This window comes from Frieseomelitta varia, unplaced genomic scaffold (genome assembly GCF_011392965.1).
Source record: "Frieseomelitta varia isolate USP_RPSP 00005682 unplaced genomic scaffold, Fvar_1.2 scaffold_822, whole genome shotgun sequence".
Classification (NCBI taxonomy): domain Eukaryota; kingdom Metazoa; phylum Arthropoda; class Insecta; order Hymenoptera; family Apidae; genus Frieseomelitta; species Frieseomelitta varia.
In genome coordinates, this window is record NW_025110615.1 from 262,194 (window position 1) to 288,496 (window position 26,303).

General features: G+C 42.0%; 3 protein-coding genes, 1 long non-coding RNA gene and 1 other non-coding gene across 7 annotated transcripts in view; 1 reads left to right on the forward strand and 4 right to left on the reverse strand.

Moving 5' to 3' along the window:
• Positions 1-2,050, reverse strand: part of LOC122536318 (colorectal mutant cancer protein) — a 78,222-nt gene extending 76,172 nt beyond the window's left edge. For both annotated transcript variants that reach the window (XM_043668610.1, XM_043668608.1), the window contains exon 1: positions 1,139-2,050. In XM_043668610.1, the coding sequence (XP_043524545.1) occupies positions 1,139-1,248 (110 nt within the window). In that variant the 5' untranslated portion in view covers positions 1,249-2,050. The remainder of the gene's footprint in view (positions 1-1,138) is intronic.
• A 236-nt stretch (positions 2,051-2,286) lies between these two features.
• LOC122536351 lies at positions 2,287-4,792 on the reverse strand. Of its 2 annotated transcripts, XM_043668670.1 has the most exons (4): positions 4,670-4,792; positions 3,938-4,308; positions 2,818-3,555; positions 2,287-2,695 (listed from the first exon to the last, which is right to left on the reverse strand). In XM_043668670.1, exons 2-4 carry the CDS (start codon positions 4,279-4,281, stop codon positions 2,425-2,427), a joined length of 1,353 nt encoding a protein of 450 aa, XP_043524605.1. In that variant the 5' UTR covers positions 4,282-4,308; positions 4,670-4,792; the 3' UTR covers positions 2,287-2,424. The 2 variants fall into 2 exon arrangements, with proteins under 2 accessions (XP_043524605.1, XP_043524604.1); XM_043668669.1 differs by lacking the exon at positions 4,670-4,792 and having other exon boundaries at positions 3,938-4,405.
• Positions 4,793-5,358: 566 nt separating this feature from the next.
• On the forward strand, positions 5,359-12,976 carry LOC122536352. The gene is made up of 4 exons (XR_006308380.1): positions 5,359-5,439; positions 8,222-8,367; positions 8,796-8,921; positions 12,892-12,976. It is a non-coding gene; the product is annotated as an uncharacterized LOC122536352 (long non-coding RNA).
• LOC122536350 (ETS-like protein pointed) lies at positions 5,433-25,178 on the reverse strand. The gene is made up of 9 exons (XM_043668667.1): positions 25,011-25,178; positions 20,809-20,920; positions 17,725-17,778; positions 16,510-16,569; positions 12,886-13,030; positions 12,182-12,315; positions 7,882-8,384; positions 6,867-7,200; positions 5,433-6,277 (listed from the first exon to the last, which is right to left on the reverse strand). The coding sequence occupies exons 1-9, from the start codon at positions 25,059-25,061 to the stop codon at positions 5,865-5,867; spliced, it is 1,806 nt and encodes a 601-aa protein (XP_043524602.1). The 5' UTR covers positions 25,062-25,178; the 3' UTR covers positions 5,433-5,864.
• Positions 17,539-17,611, reverse strand: Trnak-uuu. Its single transcript has one exon. It is a non-coding gene; the product is annotated as a tRNA-Lys (tRNA).
• Positions 25,179-26,303: the final 1,125 nt, after the last annotated feature.

Consider the following 26,303-nt stretch of genomic DNA (forward strand, 5'->3'; position numbering starts at 1 on the left):
TTTTAAAAAAAAAAAAAAAAAAAAAAAAAAAAAGAAAAAAAAAGAAAATAATGATAAATCACGCATGACAATATGAAACGCGCTGAATAGCATTTATTAACACAGAAACAAAACAGCTTGGCAGTTTTTTCAAATATGTCAAAGAAACGCTATCGCGCCGCGTGGCACTAAAACGATTAAATGTCGCATATCTCGTCATTCGCGTGAATAAAACATTCTATTCAACAATTATAATTCGTTCCATTGAATTAATTACAACGTCACAACATCGTGAAACTTCTGGTTGTAATACTCGCGGAAGGGGAGATGCACGCATCGAGACGAAACTTCTGGAACGGAGTTTCTAACTCTCGACATATCGGTTTGGCTTTTATCGTAAACACGGGCGGATCCGCGCTCCGACGCGGGAACTCTCCGTTCGCTTCAGCTAAAGAAGAATGCGTAACGGGGGGAGGGATGGGGTGGGGTTAGGCAGCCGAGATCCAAGCGCGGAATTGACGGCTAATTTTCGCTAAAAAGCGTTGAATAGCGGTGGGTCGCAGCGGGAGCAACGGCAGGGCCGTCGGAGAATGGAGAAATGCCGGAATGGGGAGGAACGGACGGAACAGAGGGAAATAGGGAAACGGTTGAACATCGGGGAAAACGGTTTTGCGTTTAATGAAAAAACGTGCGGCTGCATCGCGTTGCACATCCTCGCGTGTGCCTGCATTAATGCCTGGCAAGTTTATTCATCCGGCGCCAGTGAGGAGAACAGCGCGCGCGTTCCCGTGTTTAATTCGCGGTATCGCGGCCCCGCGCTGCATTCAACCAAGACTAATTAATCGGGCTAATAATTAAAAACGCGTGCGTGCCGCGCGCGCGCGCCCGCCCGCCAACTTTTCTCCCTCGACATTCGTGTTTGCCAATGAATTGTTTCGCTCTGGCCCGGAATCTCTCTCATTGTCGGTGATCGTTTCGTTCAGTAAAGTTCAACACGTATGTATACGTACATATATCTCGTCTTTTCTCGTTTAAACACGTTACCTAAAGAACCGCTGCTCGACTTTGCAGAACTTTTCGGTTGTTCCGTGTTCCGCGGTCCTTCGATTCGAAGGACAGCGAGGCAGTAATTTATATGCAAATTGAACTCGGGGCTCACCTGTCGATAAAACCATCTCCGTCGCCGTCGCATGCCTGGAACAGCTTCCTCACGCGTTCCTCGTCGCAGATGGAGCCTGCTTCACTCTCAGCATCCGCGATTTGTGACATCTTCACTCTGCCTCTTGTTTATCCATTGTGACGAACTATCGGCGCACTAGCCATCTGTGTCGTGTCCATTCTTCCGCAACGTTTTTTTTTTTTTCTCCCCCTTGTCACGTTCAAGAGGTCACCTCATCGTCGCTAATCGAGTTTCTCTTATCGCTCCGGTGCATCTTCTCTCCCTTTAGTACTCTTTATGCTCGCGCGTTCAAACAGACACCGATTAGTCCGTGGACTAAACTAGTTTTGGCAACGAGACGTTCTCAGGTCCGTGAATTTCCGAGTGTCGAACGCGTCGAATGGCCAACACGGTGGATCGTTAAGTCACGTGTTGCATCGCGATCTCTCATTAATCGATCTCGGGAGACGTAATTCGAATCGTCGACCGCCACCGCGGCATCAGGTCCCGGGAACGAGAAGGTCTACGAACCTCGGTAGAAGCGACGGCTATTTTTAGACGTGCTTAAAGCACGTAGATTCCCTTGTTCCACGAGATTTCGCCGACACATCAAGTATAAACAGATCGCGGTTAGACGAGCGCGGCTAGTCAATCTCCCGGGTATATATATGTGTATATATTTTCGGCGCACGAATTTCAGAATCTTTTGACGCGAGATCGCGTGTGGGCGTTCGTCTTATCACTGGCTCGTCGTCGAAAGGGTGAGACAGTTACGTCTTTCCGGTGTGACCGTGCACGCACACGAAATCCCGCAACCGCTGTTCCCAGTGTCACCGAGTCACTAACCCTAACCTCAAAACCGGACTCGAGACTCACCCACCCTCGCGAGCCGTACAGCGGGCAATAAAAACTATCGATTGAGCGTTCCGCGGTCAAAAAACTTTGACAGCTCGCGCCATCTTGAAATTTTCGAGCACGACGAAAACAAAGATGGCGGCCGCGCCGCGAGCCGGCTGGCGGTACATTCGAATCTCGCTGAGAGATGTCGCCACTGGGAGCGACGAGTTTCTCTCTCTCTCTCTCTCTCTCTCTCTCTCTCTCGTAAGAAAGTAATTGAAAACGTTGCGAAACACACGTGTGTGAAGTATAGTGAAAATAAATTATCTTTATTACTTCAGTGTCGTTGAACAAAAGTAAAACTAAAATTCGTTTGCGCATGCGACGGTAACTTAAGCGTATATATATATATATAAGTTGCAGATGCACGATTCGTATGATAATCTCGGTTAAGACTTCAACTTCTCAGCCAGAGCAGGTAAAAGTTTCTTCAGTTTGCCAACATCGTGGCTGAAGGCCCACATTATGCATCGGGTGTGCTCTTCGGTGGGCAAATCCCGAAGTTCTTCGTCCGTCTCGTACCACTGAATACCTCTCTCCTTGATTCGGTCTGCTAGACTTCGTAGATTCTTATTCCTCTCTATGTCCCACGTGATACTCTTGTCTGGAACTTGAACGTTCCTCAGCTTCTTGTAGTCCCCCTCCACTTCCTTGTACGCTCTACAGAGTGTCACAAAAGAAAATATTATACAAATATCTTAATCGTAAATAAATAGTATTTTGTGTATTAACAATAACGTGACATTTACTGATTTTAATGATCTATAATAAAAGAAATGTACTTAAGAAATCCATTATCCTCGATCTTATATCTGTCGGCCAACGGCTCGAAGGCTTGCACCAAATCGATGGGCAAATAATTGAAGTTCTCCTTTGCCCGACCATTCACATTATAATCCGTGATCCAATTCTCCAACACTTCGACGGCTTCTTTCATGTTCTTGATCTTTTGCTCGTCCTTTGTGCACGACATCACTCGCTCGGCCCTTTTCACCAGGCCAGCGATCGCGTGGTACTGATAACTTACGTCTCTACCCTCCAACGACTTGATACTCTGCAAAGCTTTCGCCTTATCTTTGAAACTGAGTCCGCTCTCCTCTTTCTCAGTCTTTTCTCCTTCAGGTGACGGTTTCGCGACCTTTTTATCCGGCTCGTCGTTCTCCACCTCGTCGCTGGACGAACCGCTATGTCTTCTTTTCACACCTTTGTTCTTGGCATTTTCGTCCACCTCCATGTCCTCGTTATCCTCGGATCCAAACTTCTCCTCCACCTGGACTGCGAGTTTCTTCAGTTTAGCCGGGTCTGGACTATAGCCCAACATGATGCACTGGACGTGCTCCTTAGTTGGAAGTCCACGGAAGTCACCGACGTCGGTCTCGTACCATTGTATGTGCTTCTGTTTGATCTTATCGACGATCTGCTTCAGCCTTCGATTTCTCTCGATATCCCAAGTGGTCTCCCCGCTCGGAGTCTTAACGGCCCGCAGACTTTTGTAGTCGCCCCTCTCTTTCTTGTACGCGCTGAAATACCAGAAACACGTAAGATATTTACAGAGATATGTACGGACGTATTTATACTACGGATGAATCAGAGAAAGATTAAAGTAAACACAAATAAATGCTCGCATGTGACATATACATTAAAGAAGTGAAACACACACAATGTTTGTACAACGCAGTAATACTGAAAGTCACAAATATTCGATGTCTCCGATTCGATATCTGGACTCTAACAACAAGATCAGCCGGAAGCAACACATCGAAATAAAAACTGATCAAATCGAATTGATATCAAGAGTATCGAGAGCTAGTTCTTTGTATCAAGTCAACAAATAAATGATCGTTCACTTTGAGAAGACGTACAGGAAAGGAGGAGAGAAAAGAAGAGTCAATTGGCATTTACCTATAGAATTCATCCTCCAGAATGTCATATTTCTTGGCAAGGGTCCTGAAAGCTTTTATAGTCTCGATTGGCAAGTAAGCGTGGTTCTCCCTGCTGCGATTGTTCTCCTTATAGTCAGTTAGCCAATCCTCGAACACTTTCAGCGCCTCGCGAAGATTGGCCAGCTTCTCCTCGTCCCTGGTGATTTGCAGCGTTCTTTTCGCGCGGGCCACGAAACTAGCGATCACGTGGTACTGATAACTGATATCTCGACCGTCCAGAGCCTTCAGCGTGTCCAGGGCCTTCTGCTTGTCTTTAAAACCCATCGCCGACTCTTCCGGCTCCGAGGATTTGCTTCGTCCCATCGCTGAAAATCCCACTCGTTCATCGTCCTGCGCGTATAATCGAGCAAGATCCCGTGCAACGCGTCGCAGACACGCGAGACACGGCGCAAATTCGTACGATCGATTAGAAGAGAATAACCAATCGCTAGAAACGGCGAACAGAGGCGGAGAGACACTCGACGAACGTGTGACGCCAGCATGTCACTTTTATCGTTGACGTTACATTGACTTGTGGAAGGATCAATACAAACTGGACAATTGACTAAACTGGACATCATACTACGATTTGAACGTCGATTTAAATGTAAATATCGAAACAAATCAGACGAGATATCATCGAGTCGCTCAATAAGAAAAAAAAAAAAAAAAAGAAGAAAGGAACAACTCAGATAAGACTGTGAAAGAACACTTACCGAAATTTTGTTAGCGAGATCAATCCCTTTCGGTGTATATACCCAATTTAATCAGATCACCGCAGATCACTGTTTTTAACAGAAGCGTAGCACGTAGAAGTTTCAAGAAACTGAGCAGACTTTTCGATGGAAGTGGCGTTCAGACTGCGCGACTGACAGTGGCAAACAGATTTACCGGGACCCGGCTTCGGTCGGCAATGTTCACCAACGACACATCTGCCCGCGGATGGGAAAAGGATGGGCGATTCGCGAGTCAGCGGAAACGAGAGGGTTTGATATAAACATATCTGCTGTGTGTCACATCCCGAAATACGCAGCCGACCTCAGTCCGTGGTCTCGGGCTTACGTCACTAACTGCTAATACCGCTGGTGAAATGAAGAATCGACATGGATCGACTGCGTGCACGATCGCGTACGGTTTGCGCGTGTCTAGGTCAAGCTCGTATAATCGGTTATGTTAATCAATAACGCGACGCGACGTATCGAACGTTCCGCCGGTGTTTTGCTTTCAGTTTCAGAGAAAGAGAAGCGGCGGCTTCTTCGATTTCTCGCGCATCTCGCCCGATGACACCGGAAGAATAAACTTGGTTATGACGTTGTCCAGAAACCTTGAACGTTGAGGCTATGCGTGTATGTATGTGTGTGTGCGCGTGTGTGTTTCGATAAATTTATTTGATATTTACAGAAGTTACAGTATTCCTGGCGAACTACTCGGACACGAGCATGTAACAACGATCACAAGCGACTGGATCTCCCGGGCTACAAGGTTTTTAGTCGATCATTCCAACTTCACTATTTACAAGATTCGTGGTACACGCGATTCGAGCCTGAATTCTCAAGCATCCAATTGTGAGAATATTTCGAGGAATCGATTTCTATTATCCCTTCGATTCCTACTTAAATTAGCATAAAATATAATAAAATATTGCTACTAATTCATTCGAGATACCGAGCGATATCCTGACTAATTTTTGTCTTAAATTAAGACAACGCACGACCATGGACGAATACCGATTAACGTTCGAATCGCGTGTTCCATTTAACGCCTGTACACGTTACGCTTAGCCGTCTATACAATCGCATAAACGTGCACGGAGTACGGGGTAGAGATCTACGACTAGAGATTCCCTCGCGAGAATCGATCCTCTCGGCGAATACGATTTTCCATCCTGCGGTAAAGCTGAGAGAGATTCAGCAGACACAGCTGCCTACGCCGAGACAGGCGTACGAAGTTTGCTCGATCTTCGAGCTGGTGGTGGTAGCGTCTAGCAAGGTTGGCTGCGAGAGCGTCGGTGCAGCCGGTAATTGCGTTCTCTGTACGCCGTCGTATAAAATCGATGACGCTTCTCGTTCTCTGCTGATACCCTCCGTTTCCTGCGTGTATGGAATTCTCGGTAGTTCCTGGCTTCTGGATTCGGTCGGGCCGTCGTGAGCCGATAAGCGGCCGTAGTTCAGGAAGGTTTCTGTGTAGCTCGAAGGTGGATGGTGGTGACTTCCGTTGTACTCGTGCGTGTAATGAGGGTGGTATCTGTTCGACGGTGTCTTGAAGCCGTCGTTACCGCCGAGATACTGGTGCAGGTGATGCAAACTGGATGGTCCGTACACTATTGTTTATAAATCGAATTTTAGAGACGGTCATATAATCTCTTTGGAATTTTGGCGGACATGGTAAATTTCGGTAGAGATTCCTTTCCTTTCTACCAAAACGGGTAGATGACATTTTATAAATATATCAATCGCTAGATTACACAATATACTGTATAAAATTTTATAATGTAATAACGTGTCTATGGCAGATCTTTAGGTAAATAGTTTAAAAATTTTAATAGGATTGTTTCGTATGAAATAAAATAATCTAGCTTTATTATTTCATTAATCATTTAGTGTCTTGAGCTATCTGATTCTAATAATACTTAAAAGAAAAATATTTACAATGTCCATTTTTTTCTTTTTTTATCGAGGAATTTTTAAGTATTTCTAGATTGAAATTATTACGTATTTTTTAAGAATTTCAACGCTGATATTTATTTGAATAGAGTTCTCGATTTACTGGAGTTTGAAGCAAACGTTATATAACTAGCCGAAACTATTTGCGAATAATTTGCGAATGACTCGCAAACTATTCGCGAACAGAAGCAATATTATTCATAGTATGCCAGAGTTGCTCGCAAATAATAGATGTGAAACACTGACCTGCTGCTGTATTCGAATACATGGCGAGAACTGCATCACCGTAGCCACTGCTGGGATGTTTCGCTAATTCGGGAACATCGTTCGAAGACGATATCTTTCCAGATATCGATTGACTTCGAACGCTGTTCTGCACTTCGCTAGCAAGGCCGGACGATCCTGCAGAACCGTACGCCATGTTGAAAAGTGCTTCCGGGTCACACACGAACTTGTATACGTATCTTTCTCCCGCCACCTTCTGCATTATCCCTTTCTCGTAATAGTACCTCAACGATCTGCTTAATTTATCGTAATTCATTGCTGGTCGATTCTTCTGTACTCCCCATCTTCGAGCCACCTACGGTAGGTAGAAAATTAAAAAAATAACAATGTATTCTCTAAATATTTCAACGAGTATATGGAGTATACTCGCCTAAATCGAGCATCTAAGTTATTTCTGCTGCTTTGTATTGGTTAATATCGATATTAGCTTTTTAATATTATTAACGTTATATTATATGCATTTTAATGTTATTTTAACATTATATTATATTTTATATAATTTATTATATATAATATTATTTTTATTTTTATAATTTTAATATATATTAATTATAAAATTTTATAATTTTATAATTTTAATATATACCAATTGTAAAATTTTGTAATTTTATAATTTTAATATATACCAATTTTATAATTTTATAATTTTATAATTTTAATATATACCAATTATAAAATTTTATAATTTTATAATTTTAATATATTTATCAATTATAAAATTTTATAATTTTATAATTTTATAATTTTAATATATACCAATTATAAAATTTTATAATTTTTATATATCAATTACAAAATTTTATAATTTTATAATTTTAATATATATCAATTATAAAATTTTGTAGTTTTATAATTTTAATATATATAATACTATTTTTAATATATATAATTTGACGTAAGATATTAATTATTTAATCGTAATCAAGACATAGATTTTCGTGCACTGCAGAGATTTTTATTTCTTCAGCGAATTTACCTCTTCCGGTTCGATTAGTTTGAATTCCATTCCACGGCCGGTCCACGCAATGCAAGGCGCGTTCGCAGGATCGTCCAACAAGGTGACTAGAAACTGCCATAACTGAAGAGACCCTCGACGTTGCTGTTGATAACCGACAGACATTTCACTCCATGGTGACACGCCTGTCGTCGATGATGGCCTCTTGCTGGTATATTCCGCGTTCCACGAACTAGGAGATCCTTTCTTCTGGTAACAATTACTCTGCCTTTCCCACGACGGATTTCTCGCGTCTAGTTGAACCCCTAACTCGGTCCACGTGGGAGTCACGCTTCTCTTACCATATACTTCCGAACTCCAGTTCTCTTGCCGCGGGAAGAAAGCTTCACCCGAGGCTGAAACCGCCGATTGCCATTGAGACGCTGCGGAGGAAGTGCTGGCTGGCCGATTAGGCGATGGGGAGCCTCTAGCGTTTCTCGTCCCGTTCCCGTATTGCTGCTGTTGCTGGTAAACTATGCTATTGCCTGCGTGAATTTGAATTCATCGAATTAACATTGATGCGACAGTTTTGTTTCAAGTTCAATCTCGCCTTGACGAGTAGAGAAGATTTTACGAAAAACGTACGTTTCGCCGCGAGTTTGTTTCATGATATACATAGAAATTTGAAAGTACGAGTATTTTTTTTTCTTGAGAATTACAATGCTGAAGTAATCGAGAATCTATGTACACAGATTCGTATGAATTTCGATTTCATCCTACTACAAAAATAATAAAAGATAGTGGCTCTTTATATATGTTCGAAGACTTTTCTCGTACGTACGAAATCTCGATCGTTAATTACAATTAAATCAGTTTCCAATTGTTGAACCAGAGATGCTAACTAAATGTTGTTGATTGTTCAAGATTGCTCGATATATATTTCTTATATTTTCCAGAAATGCAAAATCTCCAGAGATCCGCGGACCGCGATTAAAAAGAGCTGCTAATCCACCAGTGTAAGGTGGAAGAGGAGGCAAATGGTTAAGGACGACGCGAGCGAGAGAAGATGCTCGGAAGCAGCGGTGAGAAAGAACGAAACGCCAAGCGACCGACGTATTAGCGATTGCACTCACGCGCGGTTGCCGGTGAAGTGCTCGTCACACAAATATCGGCAGGAAATTGGTTGATATTCAAAGCCCACGGGGTTGCCTGGGATGGCGGAGCTCGCGGATAGCGGCACCGCCTGAAATACCGCGTAGAGCTCGCGCGATATGTATATTAATCGGGTGCTCTCCTCACAGGGTGAGCCCACCACCGCCGGCATCCCACCGATGCCGTGGTCCCTCGAGCCGAAAAAGCTATTCTCGAACCGTAATCCGGTTACGTTCCAAGTCGTGTACGGGGAATATTGAAAAATTGAGAACCCTCCTCCCGATACCGAGCCGGAATGCGACGCCGCCAGCCCCGATGCAACTACAGTCTATCTTCCTTTTTTCCCTTTTACGCCCGTCGATTGAAAAGTCTCTGACTCTGTTCGTAGAATTCGACGCTTCGAGGTCCGGCCGTGCGGGGTGAAAACTCGCGGTTTGAAAATCCAAGGTGTAACGCAGCGTGTGTATCTCGGCGATATTAATCTCGGTGAACAAGGTGAAATGAAGAGGAGGAAGGGCCGGGGGAAAGTTAATCGTGTCGGCAAGTTAGCTTTAGCTCGCTGGCTGGCTGGCTGGCAAACGTCGGTCGGATCCCGATCCTCGATGTAGACGAGACAGACAGGAATCGCAGGGGGAAAGAGGGTTGAAAGCTGCGGGCCAATCTGGCACTCTCTCTCTAGAGAAGAGGGGCGAACGGGCTCGACCTCAACGTGCAAGCGGGGCCAGAGGCTTTGCGGGTAGTTTTAGATTAAAATTAATCGCGAGCTGATGAAACCGGTGGCGATGTAGCAAGCAGGAAAAGGGTTGAAGCCGGGACTGGTCAGGGGCGGTGCGCCAGAAGGGTTGCACGGAAAAGAGGACGGCCTCCACTCGTCCACTCTCAGACGAGCAGCTTCGCTTCTTTCCATCTCTTTCTCTCCTTCGCTCTGATCTATTCTCTCTCTCTCTATCTATCTATCTATCTATCTGTCTCTCTCTGTGTTCCTCTGTCCCGCTTCCACCCTTCCGTTCATCATCCCCTCTTCGTCTCATTTTCTCCTCTACCCTTGTCTTTATCCTACCGTCTCTGTCTCCCTGATCCCCGAATTCCGGAGTAGAGGCCGGTTAATAATGCAAGGTCCATTTTCCATCCACCTGACGCGCCGAAATGCCCTTCTTCGCTTTCTGTCCATTCAGAGAAGGCACTCGTTTTCAACGAGATCGGATCGATCTGCGACGTACAGTACCGTATTCGCGATACCTGCGTATCGTGCGTACGTTCAACTTTGTTCAAGTTGTCGAACAACAGGATTAGGGCTGAAGCTTGGACCGAGACCGTAATCCTCACGATCCTCCGTGCTGGTATTAATTAGCGAGTTGGTAACCAATCTGCTTCACCCATTAACAGGTTATTACTATTCCACCCGCTACATTGGTCAACGAGACTGGTCGATTTAGTGGACTAGGGAGACAGAAACGTTTAAACATCGCTCCCTTGGACCGTGTTCATCGCGTCAAGCGACAATCTTCAAAATTCGACGTATTTTCGATCGTTTGAATTGAGCTTCGAACGAAACGAAGAAGGCAACGCCTGTCAAATGAATTTCACCGCAGTTCGAAATACTATATATATACGTTCAATTGTATTCGAAAGAAAAAAAAATTCTTTCTTCGAAAGAATTGAATTCGATAAAAAGGAACGGTTCGTTGGGAGCCGATCGAAGCCGTATCTACGTGTCAGGGTGTATCAATAGCGATAGGTATGATCCTATTATTAATCTAAACTGCGTCTAAATAATTGAAACGGCTTAATGGGAGGGAGAATTACGCGAGGAGAAGTCGAAGCATAATTCCCGGGTGACTTGGAAGTAAATGGGTATACGCGCGCGGTGTCGGGCAGCCGAGTATAGCAACCGAGTTCCTGAAGGATTCGTTTGGTGTACGTGCGTGAATAAAGGAAGACTAATCGGTCTGATTACAAAGCATGAGCTTGCAAACCCTTCGTCGGCGCAGCCTTTTACGTTACACGTGGTTCGCTCCACCTCGAACACTATTATCTAATGGTCTGCGATTCAACGGGTGTAATCGTTCCGAGGGATTCCGATTTTTTTTTTTTTTTTATCAGGACGCGATCGTCGAACGGGAGTATTTCTCCCGTCGTTGTGTATCTGGAATCTCAGTCGTACCCGCGATCCACGGGAGAAAGCTTTCGCGACTTGCAACCTCCCACGGGAGCGAATTCCATGCTCTTTCCTTCGTTTAGCAGCTTTCGCTGGATTCTACGAAGCGCTCTTCGTCGTAGCTTTCGAGTTGAAAGCATTCTTCAATTATTCACTTACGTGTACTTAGTCACGCGTGAGCGAGTCCACTGTGCCAGCGACGAACCTCGCCCGTCATTATCAAGGAATCTCGCATTAAAACGTCGCTGAAAATTTATTAGCCGTGCTCTCCGATCCCACCGGGCGTCGCTTGACCGAAAGATCGTTCTTTCAGTTCGAGAACGAATTTGAAAATTCGTTTGCCATCCACGAGTCTACGAGCTTCTTTTTGAAAAATTATTCGAAATTTTGAACAGCATCTTGTCTATGTTTTTCAAAGGAAGTCTATATTTTTGCAGAGGATATAAATTAAAATTCCAGATTTTCGTCATTATCTCACTGACTAGAAGAACTCTGTTCTATCGAGGAACTACTTAATAATGCAAGTAAGAACAATAACTGACAGAAATTCATAATAAAAACTCTTGTGGACCCAACGGAATTCGCTGGCGCGTCAAAATTTTACTAGACGGGTAAAGAAAGAAAAAAGAAAACAATTCTCGATGGTGTTCTCGAGGGAGACCATAACGGCAATTAAGAGAAAAATAAAGCACAGGACGATGAATTTCGGGACACCAAAGCGATCTAAAAACAGAGACCGGAAGAGTAACTCGAGCTAGAGCTCGATTAATGGATGGAACACCGAGTACTTCCCCCCCCCCCCCCTTTCCCGGTGCTCCAGTTATTTATGGGATCTATAGGGTAGCGAAGCGCCACGTGGATCTATTGTCAAGAGATTTGTCATGGTGCACGTTCGAGAGGAGGGTATCATCGGGTTTGGAAATCTCCGTCGTCCCAACAGCACTTCAGAGTGAGCCAAGAACTTTATCTGTCGAATTGTGTACAGTTCTATTGATTCTATTTGTTCAGCAAATCATTGATTTGATTTCTTACTGTTTCGAGTGTCCTGAGCGGTTGACGTGGGGATATTCGTCACGGGAATCGGCTCCCCGTATCCTCTGTCCGCTGGTTCCTCCTTCACCGCCACGTTCTTCGTTTCGGTTGTCCGCGAGTTCATTTTATTGTTCCTGCGCAAACACAAGCACGAACGTGTAACCAGATCATCCGCTTCTTGAAGCGAATGTAAATTTTCTAAATTTTGCAATTATATCTGCGGATATTTAGACACAATTAGACTAAAGAATCTACTATTTCAAATGCAATTGACGCGGTTCTTAAATTGGATAGGAATTTTTTCCAGTTCGTTGCAATTGAACGGCGGACGTTTGTACAAATTTGTACGAGCCGTGAAGAGAATTTAAAAAACGTGTTCCAGATAGAAAATTGATGTACACATTAAATATTATATTTCATTTTGTTTCTACGGCTTTTCACATGCACACACTGTCGACCATCGTTATCAGAATATTCCCCGTGTTTCAATAAAATGTGATATCTCGCATTTTCAATGAAATGTGACAAAACAAACTAAATGCTTTCGTTATGTTCGAAGATGCGCGTGATTTCAATTTCTTATGGATCTATAGTTTGACGAATGTAAATATGTCTCAATATTTATGCTATGCTTGCGCATTACTCTGCGTTCTCCGTTGTCTATATAGAATTTTCAGTGTTAAATATATATTTGTTCTCTTTACCCGAAGCAATTACTACGATTCTCTGGATCAAGATCGAGGAACGTGCCACCTTGCGGATGTGGATGGCTCACTGGCGTCTGATACTGCGAGTAATTAGTATCACTGATTCTCCTGCAATTCGTCGATTCTTGTTTGACACTGGCATCTGTAAAAAAAGCGGACATCCTCTTCTAATAAGCAACAATACAAAAGGTACGACTATACGTCTGCATCGCTAATTAAAACTTGAGTAACGTTAAAATTAATCGATAATTAACATCATCGATTATTCTTTTGCAATTCGCAAACTGTTGTTTGACACTCTGACATCTGTGAACAACGGATATACATATTTTCTAATTTTTAAAATACAAAAAATATGGCTGTACCTGCACCACTTTTAAACTAACAATTAGTATCGTTGCTTCTTTTGCAATTCACGGATTCACGTGTCCTCTGAATATTTTGAATTTACAAAAAAAAAAAGAAAAAAAAAGTAACATTTTGACAATCTAAGATTAATTAACTAACATTGAATTATCATATAATTGATATAATATCAATATAGTTGACGTTAAATTATCTAACGTAACTGGATTGGCCGACGTTAAATTTTTTCCTGAACCAAATTGCCAAAAATGCCAAACTGACTGAACGCGTTGACTAGAAGCATCAAGGGTGAATGGATATTCGGACGCGTTTGGAGAACGATAGCACGCGGATGTACAGACGAACGGTCAATGATTTTAACGATCGAACGTGGATGGTTTCTTGGGACTAAGATGAACAGGGCGAGGACGTAAGGGCGCGTGTCGTTGCGGAAGCAAAGGCGCATCGTTGCAGCGGCACGTGGGGGGATCGGTTCGCTTCCTAATGGGGCCGTCGACGATTTTGCGCGGCGGAGGGTGCGCCCTCGATAAATCAAACAGGCTCTGGCCGTGGGAAGCATAAGTCAGAGGCCTCCGGCAATCATTGTATTTGCAAACATCGGAAGTTTACTCGCTACGGGAGAACCGCCGACTCGACCGGTTAGAAAGAAATCGTACGGTTTCACGTGTAACTTATGAACATCTCGTCTCGCGACGGAAAACAATGTTTCCACAGAGAGAGAGATAGAGAGAGAGAGAGAGAGAGAGAGAGCTGGATAATAGTACGTCGTAGTAAATCAAAGGCTACACGAGAGAAATATAAATCTGTTAATTTTGATGTTACTGGCGGAAAAAGAAAAAAAGAGAAAAAAATCGGAAATACGTTCGACTGTGTTTCTCACCCGTGGTCTTCTAATTTCTTTCACACTTTTTCAGTTAATCTTTCTCAAATAATTTCCGACAGCGAGTCAGAGAAATATTCGTATAATATTCTTTTTAATTGTCCTTGTTTCGAAACTGGTGTTGTAAAAAAAAAAAAAAAAAAAAAAAAAAAAAAAAGAAAAGATACGAGAGTCGTTCGAAGTTGGCAATTTGCATGAGTGTGACAGGAGCGTAGAAAAAATTTTTTCGCTTAATCACATGCGAAACTTCGTCTCCTGTGTCGGGGTGAATATTGACCGAAAAAAGGAGAAAGATACAGGGAAAATATACCGGGCGTAACAACATCCGGTAAACAATGCCTCGAATAAAAGTTTATTGGCAAATCTGAGCCGAGCGATCAGCCTGTTTACCTCGAACGGGGTTCTCTCTGATTGTTTGCATACGTATTACGTGCGCAAACGAACTGGCTGGCGATCTCGTCAGTTGCGAGTCGAGCAGCCGATGAAATTAACAGGTGAAGGGTAAATTTGGCGGTATGGCGTCGCGAGACGGCCAGATTACAGTCGTGCAACGCTCAATAATATACGAATTACGATGGAAAATCGAATGTCGAGCCGGCAAAGTGTTATCGGGGAGCACGCGACTGCCAGCGAACGATGCAGCAACTGTGCGAAATTTTCTTCGTCGAGTTAACACACGCACGAGGATACGAGGAACACGTGTACGCGCGCAAGCATATAGACATTATCCGCCATTCCCTCTGGCCGTTTGCTCCTCTATTCGACGCGTATCGAAATATTTGCCAGATTTTCCAGCACGCACGGATAGAGAGCCGCGAAATTTTCTTCAGAACTTTCGCGATCACGTTAACGCAATCGATTACACTCGTTTGTTCGGAGAGTTTGCAGCGAGATTCAAGAGATATTTCCAAGTAATATATATTTTTATAAAATTGGAGATTTTTGGAGCTACTATTCTTATTGCTGTTACTTAACTTTACGATTGATTGAAATTTGTGGTTTGCAATGAATGATTTGTAACTGTGTTCTCTCAGTATATTCAGTTTTGTGTGATGGAAGAGATTTCGCGGAGATGGAAATAACAATTGTATGAGAGAAGTAAGAGTACGAGCAGCAGGCAAAAGAACACAAGTTCGAGTCTCTAAATAATAAATAAATATAATACAATACAATATAAATATAATAAAGATAATAAAATTGGTCATGATTCTAGTGATAAATTGTGTTCTATTGATGAATCAGACCGATACAATTATGGTAGGACTTCACAATTTGAAATATATAATAAAATAGATCGACAGTAGTGAAGCAGAAGTTTTCCCGAACAAGCAGCAGGATGAGGAAGAAACTCGTTTCTTCGTACGATATTAAAGCGACTTTGATAAACGGCGATTGAGTAGAGCAGACACTAATCAGGCAAAGGTTCGAGAAAGGGGAGAAAAAAAAAAAAAAGCCTTTAAGACTTAATATAAAGTGCTTCCTCGTGTAATGCGATATCGATAATCAACGGGAGTCTTCTGTTGATTCTCTCTTGCCGCTTTAAAAACACCAGCCTCGGGCGATTTATCGGCTTTTTTAATATCCCCGTCAATATTGCCCCTTCGAAAAAATTTAATTGTCAACAAACAGAGGAGGGATGGTTCTCAATACGATTTCTAAGACGTTCTGCAATAATTAGACTGCGGATTTTCGTGCATTTACGGTGGCTCGCGTTGGTTTTATAAGATGATAAGTTTCGCTCGCGACCATTAAACCTCCCATTGGTTTGTAAATTTTACCAACATTCGCGAACTGTTGCTACAAATCGGTGAAAACTTGTTCCATTTTTTATTACAAAACCTTCGTCTTCTATTATAACTTTATTATCTCTTTGTTATATTATTATTATAGTGAACATTTCATACATTTTTGCACGTCACACTACCGCCCGTATCCAGCGAGCAAAATATTTCGAAATTCATTATAATGAAAAGATGAAACAAGATTGTAACAAAAAAAGTGAAACAAGTTTCTTCAGTCACGTTCACGTTAATTTCAACCTGCATGACAATCCGCGAACATTATCTTGGCGATAACGTTTTTGAACACAAGATGACAGAAATTTGTATAGTAAACGCGAGATCGTCAAATTATTCGCGGTTTCCTATTCGCGTAAACTGTGTAAAGATTCTTTCCAAATTGGCAGTTAAATTGCATATGCGATAAATTTCCGCGCAACTTCCGCTTCCATCGAGATTGGCTTCCTTCGTGCTACGTGCTTCGCTAGCTGCTTGACGCGATCGGAACGTGGTGTGTAATTAGGTGAGCCTCGGGAAATCGCGAATTGCTCCGAACTGATCGCGCACGTTAGAGAAATAAATTTCAATCGCACTAACTTGACATCCGATGAAATTCCGGCACGTACTGCTCGTTGTCTTCCGTTTCGCAGCTGCTGCCTGCAACACAGTAATTTGCAAATTTATCTTTGAAGAAAACAAAGAAAGAAACAAAAAAACAATCGTTCACGAAAAGAAAATCGAAAGAAAATCGCAAATGAAACAGTGCTGTTAATATTAAGCTGTATAATTTCATTGTTCCAAATCGCTAAGAATTCGTAGAAATGTGGTAGTTTTCTGGATTCGCAAGTTTCTTTTCTTTTTTTTTTTTTTGAAATTTATTTATCAAGAAATTGACTAAGAGAGTAACAAAGGAAGCCTTGAAACTTTCACGTTCTTGTTCCCAAATTTAAAACAAAAATCAGTCAGAGAAACATCACGTTCCTTGAAATATTCTGAGGAGGTGCAAAATCTATACGACTCAATATTAGAGAAAGTTAATTATTATTAATTATTGGTTCTGTTAATTATTATTAATAAAAGAGAATGAAGGTTAAATAACGGTTCGTTAGGATCGTCTTAGCGGTAAAGCTACTCGTTCCACTGGCCTTGGCAGAAGGTCCCCTCGTTATCGCGATTATTACATTGCATCCACCACCGTTAGTTACATTACAGTTTGTCAAAGTAATCAAAATTAATGTTCCGGATAGTCAGGCCACTGTGTCTAATCATCTTCGGAGGAAGATTTACGAACGGTAAATGAATCGTGTTGCCCCGTTCGTTTTGCAAGGAACAATGTCAATAAGAATTTTACTGTGCTTCTAGGTTTCGAAGAACCAACTCGGTGCTGTTCCACTGAAAGGAAAGTAGAACGGAAGCCGAGCGCTTTAAAGCGTCACACCGGGCATTGCTTTTATAATTCAATCAAGTTAATGGAACCTGCCGCAGCGATCTCGCTGTGAAAGGGGAACGGTATAATAATAATAATTATTATTATTATTTTGATATTTTTGTTGAATGAATTTGTTGTGAATAGATTCTACGATACGATACGATACGTGCAAGAAAAAAAAAAAGCAAAAATTAAATCGCCCGAACAGGGACTCGAACCCTGGACCCTCAGATTAAAAGTCTGATGCTCTACCGACTGAGCTATCCAGGCATCTGATAGCTTCTGTCTTAATATTCCTGGAAACTGCCATTTTTCTACGTCGCGAACTTTGCTTCTTTTTTTTTTAGACTCGATACAAACTACTTGGAACGAAATCCACTCACCATCTTGAAGCCACGGCTCTTGTCTATATTCCGGTGTGGAGTATATTTCATTTTCTGAAAAAAAAAAGTTTCACATCGGCTTTCAAACGATTGTTTTTTTCTTCTGCAAAATGTTGTAAAGATTTATCAAAGATCAGAAATATGTTGCACAATATTTTATAAATTACGCAGGCGGATCTGCTGTTTATTTATGCTGTTTCAAAAGTGGCGATTTAATCGACAAGGAAAGGAAAGGAAAGCTGTCGAATATTGTTGAAACATTAGCTTTCTTATTCCTTTGCCTTTAATTTCTGAGTGAAGCAAGGGATTAGTTGGTAATATAATGATTAATGGTTACTCGGGAATAATTATCTCACCGTGAAATTAACGCCTCGCACAGTCTACTATATTACTTGGTCAAATTCAATGAATATCCATTATCGTTCCAAGTAATAAGAGCATTTCAGATGATAATTATTGCCGAACGATTTTATATTGCCCGGAACAATTAAAGAATTCCAAAAGGCGATGCAAATAACATTTGGAAAAATTGCAAAATAGAATAAAATTGTCAGTCAGTTCTTGACGAGTTGATTCGTGCAATAAAATTGTTCGTAACATCCTTATTTCAAGACGATGGAAATCTAACGTGTGAAATACGATTTCTGAGTAATTATGTTATTACAAGACACGACGTCTGAGCTGTAACAAGATTCAACGAAAGACTGGGGCCGTAAGATGGAACAAAGACTGAACGTCGGGGTGAGGGGGGGGGGGGGGGGGATGAATCAGTGGCAAAAACAACCCCTTTCAATGCAGGCAATGTACATAAGAATGCGACAGAAATGTATGCTACGTGGGGTCGGTTTAATGGGCCTCTAGGATTCGCCACGGGTAGCCACTTGTCAATAACTTTGTTTTGTTCATAGCCACAATCTCGTCTGACGAATCGAATTTACTCGGCTGCATAGCTCGTGGATAATAACGCGTTTTTCATCGCGAGTTGTTCGGATTTCCTCCCGGATCGAAGACTTGAGATTGAATCTGTTTCCAGATGAAAGACATTTTATAGAACACTATAATCCCGTTCTTTCTTAATTTGACAAATTAATTCCAACGATCGATCATCAGCTTTGACGTACATAGATAATCCTCGTATGAACAATTAATCTTAATAAATTTCTAATTAATTTATTATTATTATGTATTTAACGCATAATCAATTTTTGTTATTATGTATTATGTACAATTAATATTATTATCATTATTATGCGGAACAACGTGTGACGTGAATTATAAATGGTTGGACTTGTGCTTCCTTATACACTTGATCTCTCCAATGTTGAAGCTGATAGTAATTACTTCGAAACTTTCGAACGGGGATAAAATTTCTTTCCTTCTGTAATTCTTCGTAGCAAGTTTCTCAAATCACTCTACACTGTCGCCAGTGCGAAATCACTGTCGCAATCCCGCTTACGTTTCTCACGAGAAGAGGCAGAACCAGATGGAGCAGCCTCGAAGACGAGAGGAAAGAGCCAGAAGGTTCGTTCTTTCGCGTCGACGCGAAACGTTTCAATATTTCTTCGCGACGAGTCGTCGCCGAAAAGTGGATGGAGAGGGGTGGTAGGGCGTAACGTGATTACGATAGAGAAATTGCAGCATTATAGGCAGTGATTGAGTTAGGTGGAGGCGGACCATCCTGGCTGGTGGTTCACACCACGGCATGCCAATGTTAGATATAAAGTGTCAATCACTGCGCCCAGACGCCGCTAGGGTGGCTACGAATCCTGTGGGGCCACGACCGGCATCCACTACCCCATGGGGCTCTTTGCGGCGATAACACGTTGCTTATTGAATTCGTCCTGAGGCTTCTCGTCGTCGGTGTCGCGTTTCTGGGTCAAGGCTAAGTAAAAGCTGCCGATACCGTAGAGACTAATTGACCGATGGTCCAAATCCTCATGTTCCTCGTCATGCTCTTCGCGGTCGAACAAATTGACGACGTTGCTCGTGTTTCTGTCAATCTTAAATCTTAATTGACACTTTCGCGGCTACGTAGAAGTGTTTCTTTAGAAATTTCTTCTGGCACGGTGAGGTGACTTCTACTGTAAAGTAATTCGTATAGAGAGTACGAAAATTCTCAGAAAACAAAACTTGATTGCTCTGGGGATTTTTTTGTGAAATCTAAAAAATATGAAACTGCAAAAGTTTGAAAAGTTTCGACTCAAGCTCCATTCCTCTGGTTGAATTTACAAATATATCGGACAACGTGGAAACAAGCAACGATTGATTTATTAGAGTTTCTTAGTTAATCGATCCGAAATTGTTCGAAAGCACGCCGACAGAGCATAGAAATCTACGTCAGGACTCTTGCGATACGCTTTGCCGTTTGGCGCGGCCTTAAAACGTAATTGCACTGTAGAAAATAATATCATCCTCGATGCGACTATATAAAGATATTGACTTGACTGCCTGTCGGTGACAGGCTCTCTTCAGGGGGTGGGTTCCCCCTTTGCCCCGTTGTACACAGTTCGCGTACATCCTGCACGTGCTTCGGGCCGTGCTACGCCTTCTTGCCTACGTGGATTTTCTTCGTGTACGTGTACGTGTTTACACGAAGACGCAATCGAGACTCCATGTCACGGCGGAGACTCGGTGTTCCCGAGCAACGTCGTATCAAAGAGCTTCAAAATCGTCGGCCGGGGGATGGTGACCCGAATGGACCGCCCTCGAGTTTCTCGTTTCTCGATTCTCGTTCACGAAAAAGTCTCATTGAGACGCTCGACAACTCGAAACAGATCGAAATATTGATCGACCGTGATTCGTCCTGGCGTTTAGGCTTCTCCGTTTCGTACGTTTCAACACAGAGGAAAAAGAAAAAAAAAAAAAAAGAAAGAAATCGTAAAATCGTTCGTAAAATGTGGAAAATTGCAATAATTAATTTGAAACATTTTGGGAGATATACAGTATATCGTAAGTATTAGAATCGTTTGCTCGTTATATTTGTTGAAGAACTCTAACAAAGCTTACACGATGTTACGACATGTGCAGCTGCGGTTAGATCATCAATCGGTGGATACTACTTAATGAAATTCATGTTTCACTTACCAGGATGCAGCTTCTCCTCGGTGCTCGTTTGTGTCACGGGGTAGTTAGTGGAACAATATCCTGTGGCGACTGTTTGAAGTGGCTCGTTTAGCCTGTTGAATTCTTCGTTCGGCTGTAAACGTTAAATATCTACGTTAAAATTGTACATTGTTTGTAACAGTAGACATTACATTTCTTAAAACACGTTACAAAATTTCTTTGTTCTCTATAAAATTTTGATCCTTTCCCCGTTTCTCGACTAAAGTCTGAGATTGTTAATTTATCATTTATTCTCTTTACACTCATGCTTATAGTCTTCTGTTCGATAGGCATTCTGATATTTCTGGTGTGCGTATGAGCGATTTGAAAGATATTTATTACGATGTCAAGATGTTGATTTTCAACAGTTATAACAATATTTCTCTTTGAACCAAAGTCAATTTTAGTTAGTTATTTCTAACCTTTCAATCTAACAGATTCTTTTCACTTCTGAGCATGTGGAAATGAGATTTCTCGTACGACCTTCGGATGAAATATGTACTTGGCATCAATCGAATATTTAATATCTCAATACCTCGTCGTTGAAATCCAGCATTTTACGTTTTAATTTCACCGGTGTGAACGAGCGAAGAGACTTCTTCGTTTGCAGGCATTCGAGTCAGCCAAGGAGGGAAAAAGACGAAGACAATTGACGCAGAGTTGATATAAAATCGTAGGGAAAGAGGCGATTTGGAACAAAAAGGAATAGCGAGGGGCAGGATTTTAAGTAAAGTAGTAAAGCAGGTACATTGAGAAAGAAGAAGAGGAAGAAGAAGAAGAAGAAGAAGAAGAGAGAGAGAGAGAGAGACAGAGAAAGATAGAGAAAGAGAGACGTGCGAGAGAGGAGGCAAGGAGGACATCCGGTGAACGATTGGATGGTTTCCTCCTTGCGGAGCAATCTAGTGGTAAAGCCGGTTACCGGTTTTGGAAATTCCAATAACGCCGTGTCGCCGTCTGCTTTTCCTTTATGAAGTTTCACTGCGGCCTCTCAGCCGATCGCTTACACTTTAAAATCGAAAAAAACAATGCATACACTTCGTTTCAGATCAAGAAACCTTCACGCTTGCTCGATGTTGGATTTTGTTGTCAAATAAGCGAAAACAATTTTCGATGATTTGGAAACAGTTTTTTCGGCGTAAAATTGAAATGAGAAGTCACGCAATCAATGACGATTCTTTCGCATTTCATTTAAAATCTAGAATTGAAGAATGCAACAGGATGCAAAACGTCTATCTCCTTATGGTACATTTTCGTTGTTCTTGGAATTACTTTTAACAACTATGTTCGCGTTACTGATGATAAAAACACAAGTTTTCGACGATAATCGTGTAATAAAATAATCGCTTTATCGCTAAATTATTCGTCGTCTTTCTTTTGTAATTAATTTGACAGGATATTATCGTTTATAGAGACGTAATCAACTTCCTCTTTCAGGGTTAGTCTTACATTGCCCAGTCGCTTGAATTTTCCTCTGATTGCAATTAACAGTCATTTATAATTAGTCGCCGTGATGGTTCAGCACTCGTAATCCACAAGCTGTGCCCTCTAATATAAATTTTAATTACATTCTCCGATATTACGTTCAATCTTTAATCCCGCCAAACCGATATCAAACCGGTATTTAGCGGCACGACAGCGTTAAATAAGAAATAAAGAATGTATAGCGCGGTTTTACGCGTAACCTCACCTTCCCGATCGAATTTCACAAAATTGTTTGCCTCTACCGTCGAAATATAGACAGAACTTCAACGCTTGGCACAACCAGAGTCAAGGATCCTGTGGCAGAAAATAAAAAGAGAATCGAAACTAATGAAAATCATTTTCGTTTCATTTTAATAGTGCTCAGTTCGAGATTTCCGTATTTGACAGATTTAGAGAAGAACGTGTAAATACGTGTACGCGGTACAATTATTTGGAAATTAATTGCAATATTCTACTATGTATGGAATAATAGTGTCGCGTTGTGTACGATAAACACACTACACTTTAGAAATCCTCGAATGCCGTTTTAGATCAGATCAGAAGTTAATCGAGTGCATTGACGATGCAGTGACTTGTAAGGAAAACGCGCAAACACGGACGCGTGTCGTTTAACTTTTTCCGTGAGTTCGCCTCTTTCCCCCATACCCCTGACCGTTCCCATCGGGAACGCGTTTCCGTGTAAAAGACGCGCTTGTAAGTGGATCGTTTGGGGTACGTGTGTCATGTACGAACAAACGCGCTCGTACGTTTGTATCTAGTGAAAACGAGATACCCATGAATCGCGGGGAACGCCCCATCGTTCCTGATGATGCTGCGAGGGGTCGTCACCCCAATCCCCTTCGTACACCACCCTCGTAATTGCGCACTTCGGTTCGGTTTATAATAAAGTCATCGAGCAGACAACACGTTCCAAACAGACTCCCCTTTCTATCAGTGGATCTTGTCGATTTCGTTCATCGATTTGCGCAAAAACCGAGAACACTCTGAAGAGTTTTAATATCCAGGTTTGCATCGAGCTGCGAGCATTTAAATTTGGCTAAAAGTTCAAAGCGAGGTATATCGAAATCATTTTCTTGGATGCAAAATATAAGGATGAAAGGTGAGATTCTCTCTTCGTCCAAAGGTCGTCCAATTTCAACAATGAGCCGTCGTCCAATTTGATCAATTAGGAGAGGCAAAAGGCGTTGCCACTTTGACGAGAAAACCTCGCCCTTTTCTTTTTTTTTTTTTCTTTCCGTCGCTTTCTTCGACGAGGGTGCGAAGACAATGATGGTTTCGAAGGACCAGAACAATACCGCGGATGACAGCGGGACTCACGATTACAATGTGTCACCGACTGAGTCTATCTGCTAATTGCTTTCTCTTGACGGACTTCCCTCTTTCTCTTTTTTCTGTTTCTTTTCGTAAGGAAAAAACAGTCCATCGATTCGTCTTCGAACTTCTCAATCCAATTGAAAAATATCATTAAATTTTAAGAATACGTAAACAATATACATGCGATTTTCGCGTAAACTCGTATGAATAATAAGAGCACATACCCATAATTCAATTCTAAAATATTTTCACGTCTTTTTCGGAAAACGAAAGAGGAGGCGCGCATCGCCCACCGCGAGAACGTCCCAGGTAAATTCACATGATGTTGAACGCGCCCGCTCAGAGAAGGGGCTTTTAATCATGGGAAACTCGAGTGGCGGCATATGTTGCTGATACAGAGGAGTCAATTAACCGGCGGATTCGTACGACGTACGGGGCCGGTGTGTGGGAATCGAGTGATTTTTAGAATCAACAAACATAAATCAAGTGTTTCCACAAGCGAGTCACGCCGTCTCTCCCTCCGTTCCTGTAGAGGGTGTCCGACGACCACCCACGGCTTACCGGTGTCATAGTCACGGTGGTAGCCCCGTGCACGGTAGTATCCCGCACCGGGGAGACCAGGAGGGTTGAATGGTGGCGACAATTACGTGTTTAGGGGGCACAAAAGGGGTGGCACCCGTGGGACGATCCATCGGAGCGTGGTGGCGCGTGCCAAGGCAATTCGACACTCGAGGATGATCGCGCGAGCACGATGCATTATGCGACTTTGACGACGTTCGCTGTCCACGCTTGTGACTCCATTGTTACGACTGCGTCGTCACCGGCAAGAAACCGGAAACGGGAGTCACGTTTGTTCAAGTTGTTTTCTATCCAATCGACTTTTTCCAACTATTGCGACAAAGAAACGTTGATGAACGATAACGCGATGTGCTCCAGAGACGAATGATACTTTGTACACCTTGAAAATAGAAGAATGCAGAAGAATGCAGTCGAGAACTTTTTGTTCCAAAATTGCAGTATTTTTTCAGTTTTGAGTATATTTAAGTATAACCCAGGCAAAACAAACAATAAATTTGTCGCTTCTCAATAATTTCTATCCAGTGATGTCATACCGACGAGTTCAAAAACAAAGCGACGAATTATTGTATACGACTTGGTCACTCGTTATGGTCCGCAATCAGTTGCCAGCGCAAGTGATTAATTACCATTATTTTTGCACTTGATGAGCAAAGTTTTGTTCTTAGAGTTATGAATTATCGTGTTCCTCGGTTAGTTTAAGTACATCTGCGTGGACTTAACGATCGCGTGTCTCGGAAGTATTTAAAGCTATTCGTTTCCAAATTCTGCGAAATAATAAAGTAATAACATTTTCATATTTCTCATCTTACCAGTCTGGCCAAGTCTGTAGTCGTGGCTGGTACTTCTTGATCCTGATTCATCCTTGTTAGCCTTGTCTCCCTTCCGATTGAAAATTCGTCACCAGGTTCCACGAAAATGACACGGCTGGAAATGTCGGACAAACCGAACGGATCGCACGAACTGTCGCGTAATTTCAAAGTCACGTTGCTACACCGTCAGGATCAAAGATAGGACTGAGACGAGTGATTTGATCTCGGTGAACAGTGAAAAGACAGGGTGTATGCATCGAGGGGTTGTGTCTACGGTACGTCTACGCCCACAACGTGGTATAGAAATCAGCCCTGCGCGAGCTACCCTGACTAGGGGTTGCTTCCAACCCCTGCTTGGTAGGCGGAGCCTCGAAATCATTGGTAACCTTCTCTTATACTGCGAAGCTTTGTGCTTCGACAACACCTACGAGAACACCTCTTTTCGTTGGAATTCTTTGTTAATCTTGCGAATCGTTTTCCTAACTCTGTCATATTATGTGTTCTGAATGGCACATTCAGATACCGATTTTTTTACGAAAGGATTTGGGCTCCTTTTTAATTAAGCGACTTCTTGGTTGAAATTTATTTATGTATCGGGATATCAAGATATATCTGAAATTGATGTTACACGCTTCGATAAGAAGAATGATTCCGATGATTGTTAAATTACGTATATATTAAGTCAGGCATATGTTAGATTAGTGTGTGGAAAAATAGTGGAGGTTAAATATTGATTTAATTTCATCTGATTTTATAATACTTTATTACAGTGTTGTCGGAAATTGCACAGGTAACATGATAACTTAGGAATTGTGTAAATAAATGATTTTCCTCTAGTTGATAACTGCACATTGGAAAATTTATATTTAATTGACAAGTTCCAATAAAATAGAGGATAATGTGTCATTAATAGGAAATATCAAGATGAGGAAATATCAGTAGAAAAGAATATTAATAATTATTAAAATTTCTCTATTCACTTACGTTAGTCATATATGTAGTTATCCAATTCATCGTTGTTTAAGCGTAGAGTGCGCTAAAAAACCAGTGACTTCTTTACCTAGTCGGTAATTCAGATCCAGAGACACGACGCCTCAGTTAATCTCTGGTCTGTCCTATTTTTAATCAAAGGTCTTAATTAGTCAATGATTCTGTATCTCATCTGTGGCAGATGTAACAATATTATTCATAATTTCTGCGTTTAATTCTTGTTACTAGTAGCGCTGTAGTGCAAAACCTGACTAAATCGATATGGTAGATTATGACACGAAAATGGTAAGGGGGTCACGTAAT

What these genes read in the sequence shown, in the direction of transcription:
- LOC122536351 (XM_043668670.1), bottom strand. Translation starts at nt 4,281, where the DNA reads ATGGGACGAAGCAAATCCTCGGAGCCGGAAGAGTCGGCGATGGGTTTT. An exon ending in CTGGAGGATGAATTCTATAG is followed by an intron (nt 3,556 to 3,937) that starts GTAAATGCCAAT and finishes CTGGTATTTCAG; the next exon opens with CGCGTACAAGAAAGAGAGGG. An exon ending in GAGGATAATGGATTTCTTAA is followed by an intron (nt 2,696 to 2,817) that starts GTACATTTCTTT and finishes GACACTCTGTAG; the next exon opens with AGCGTACAAGGAAGTGGAGG.
- LOC122536350 (XM_043668667.1), bottom strand. Translation starts at nt 25,061, where the DNA reads ATGAATCAGGATCAAGAAGTACCAGCCACGACTACAGACTTGGCCAGA. An exon ending in GGAATTTCATCGGATGTCAA is followed by an intron (nt 13,031 to 16,509) that starts GTTAGTGCGATT and finishes CTTTTTTTACAG; the next exon opens with ATGCCAGTGTCAAACAAGAA. An exon ending in GTATTCGAATACAGCAGCAG is followed by an intron (nt 6,278 to 6,866) that starts GTCAGTGTTTCA and finishes TATAAACAATAG; the next exon opens with TGTACGGACCATCCAGTTTG.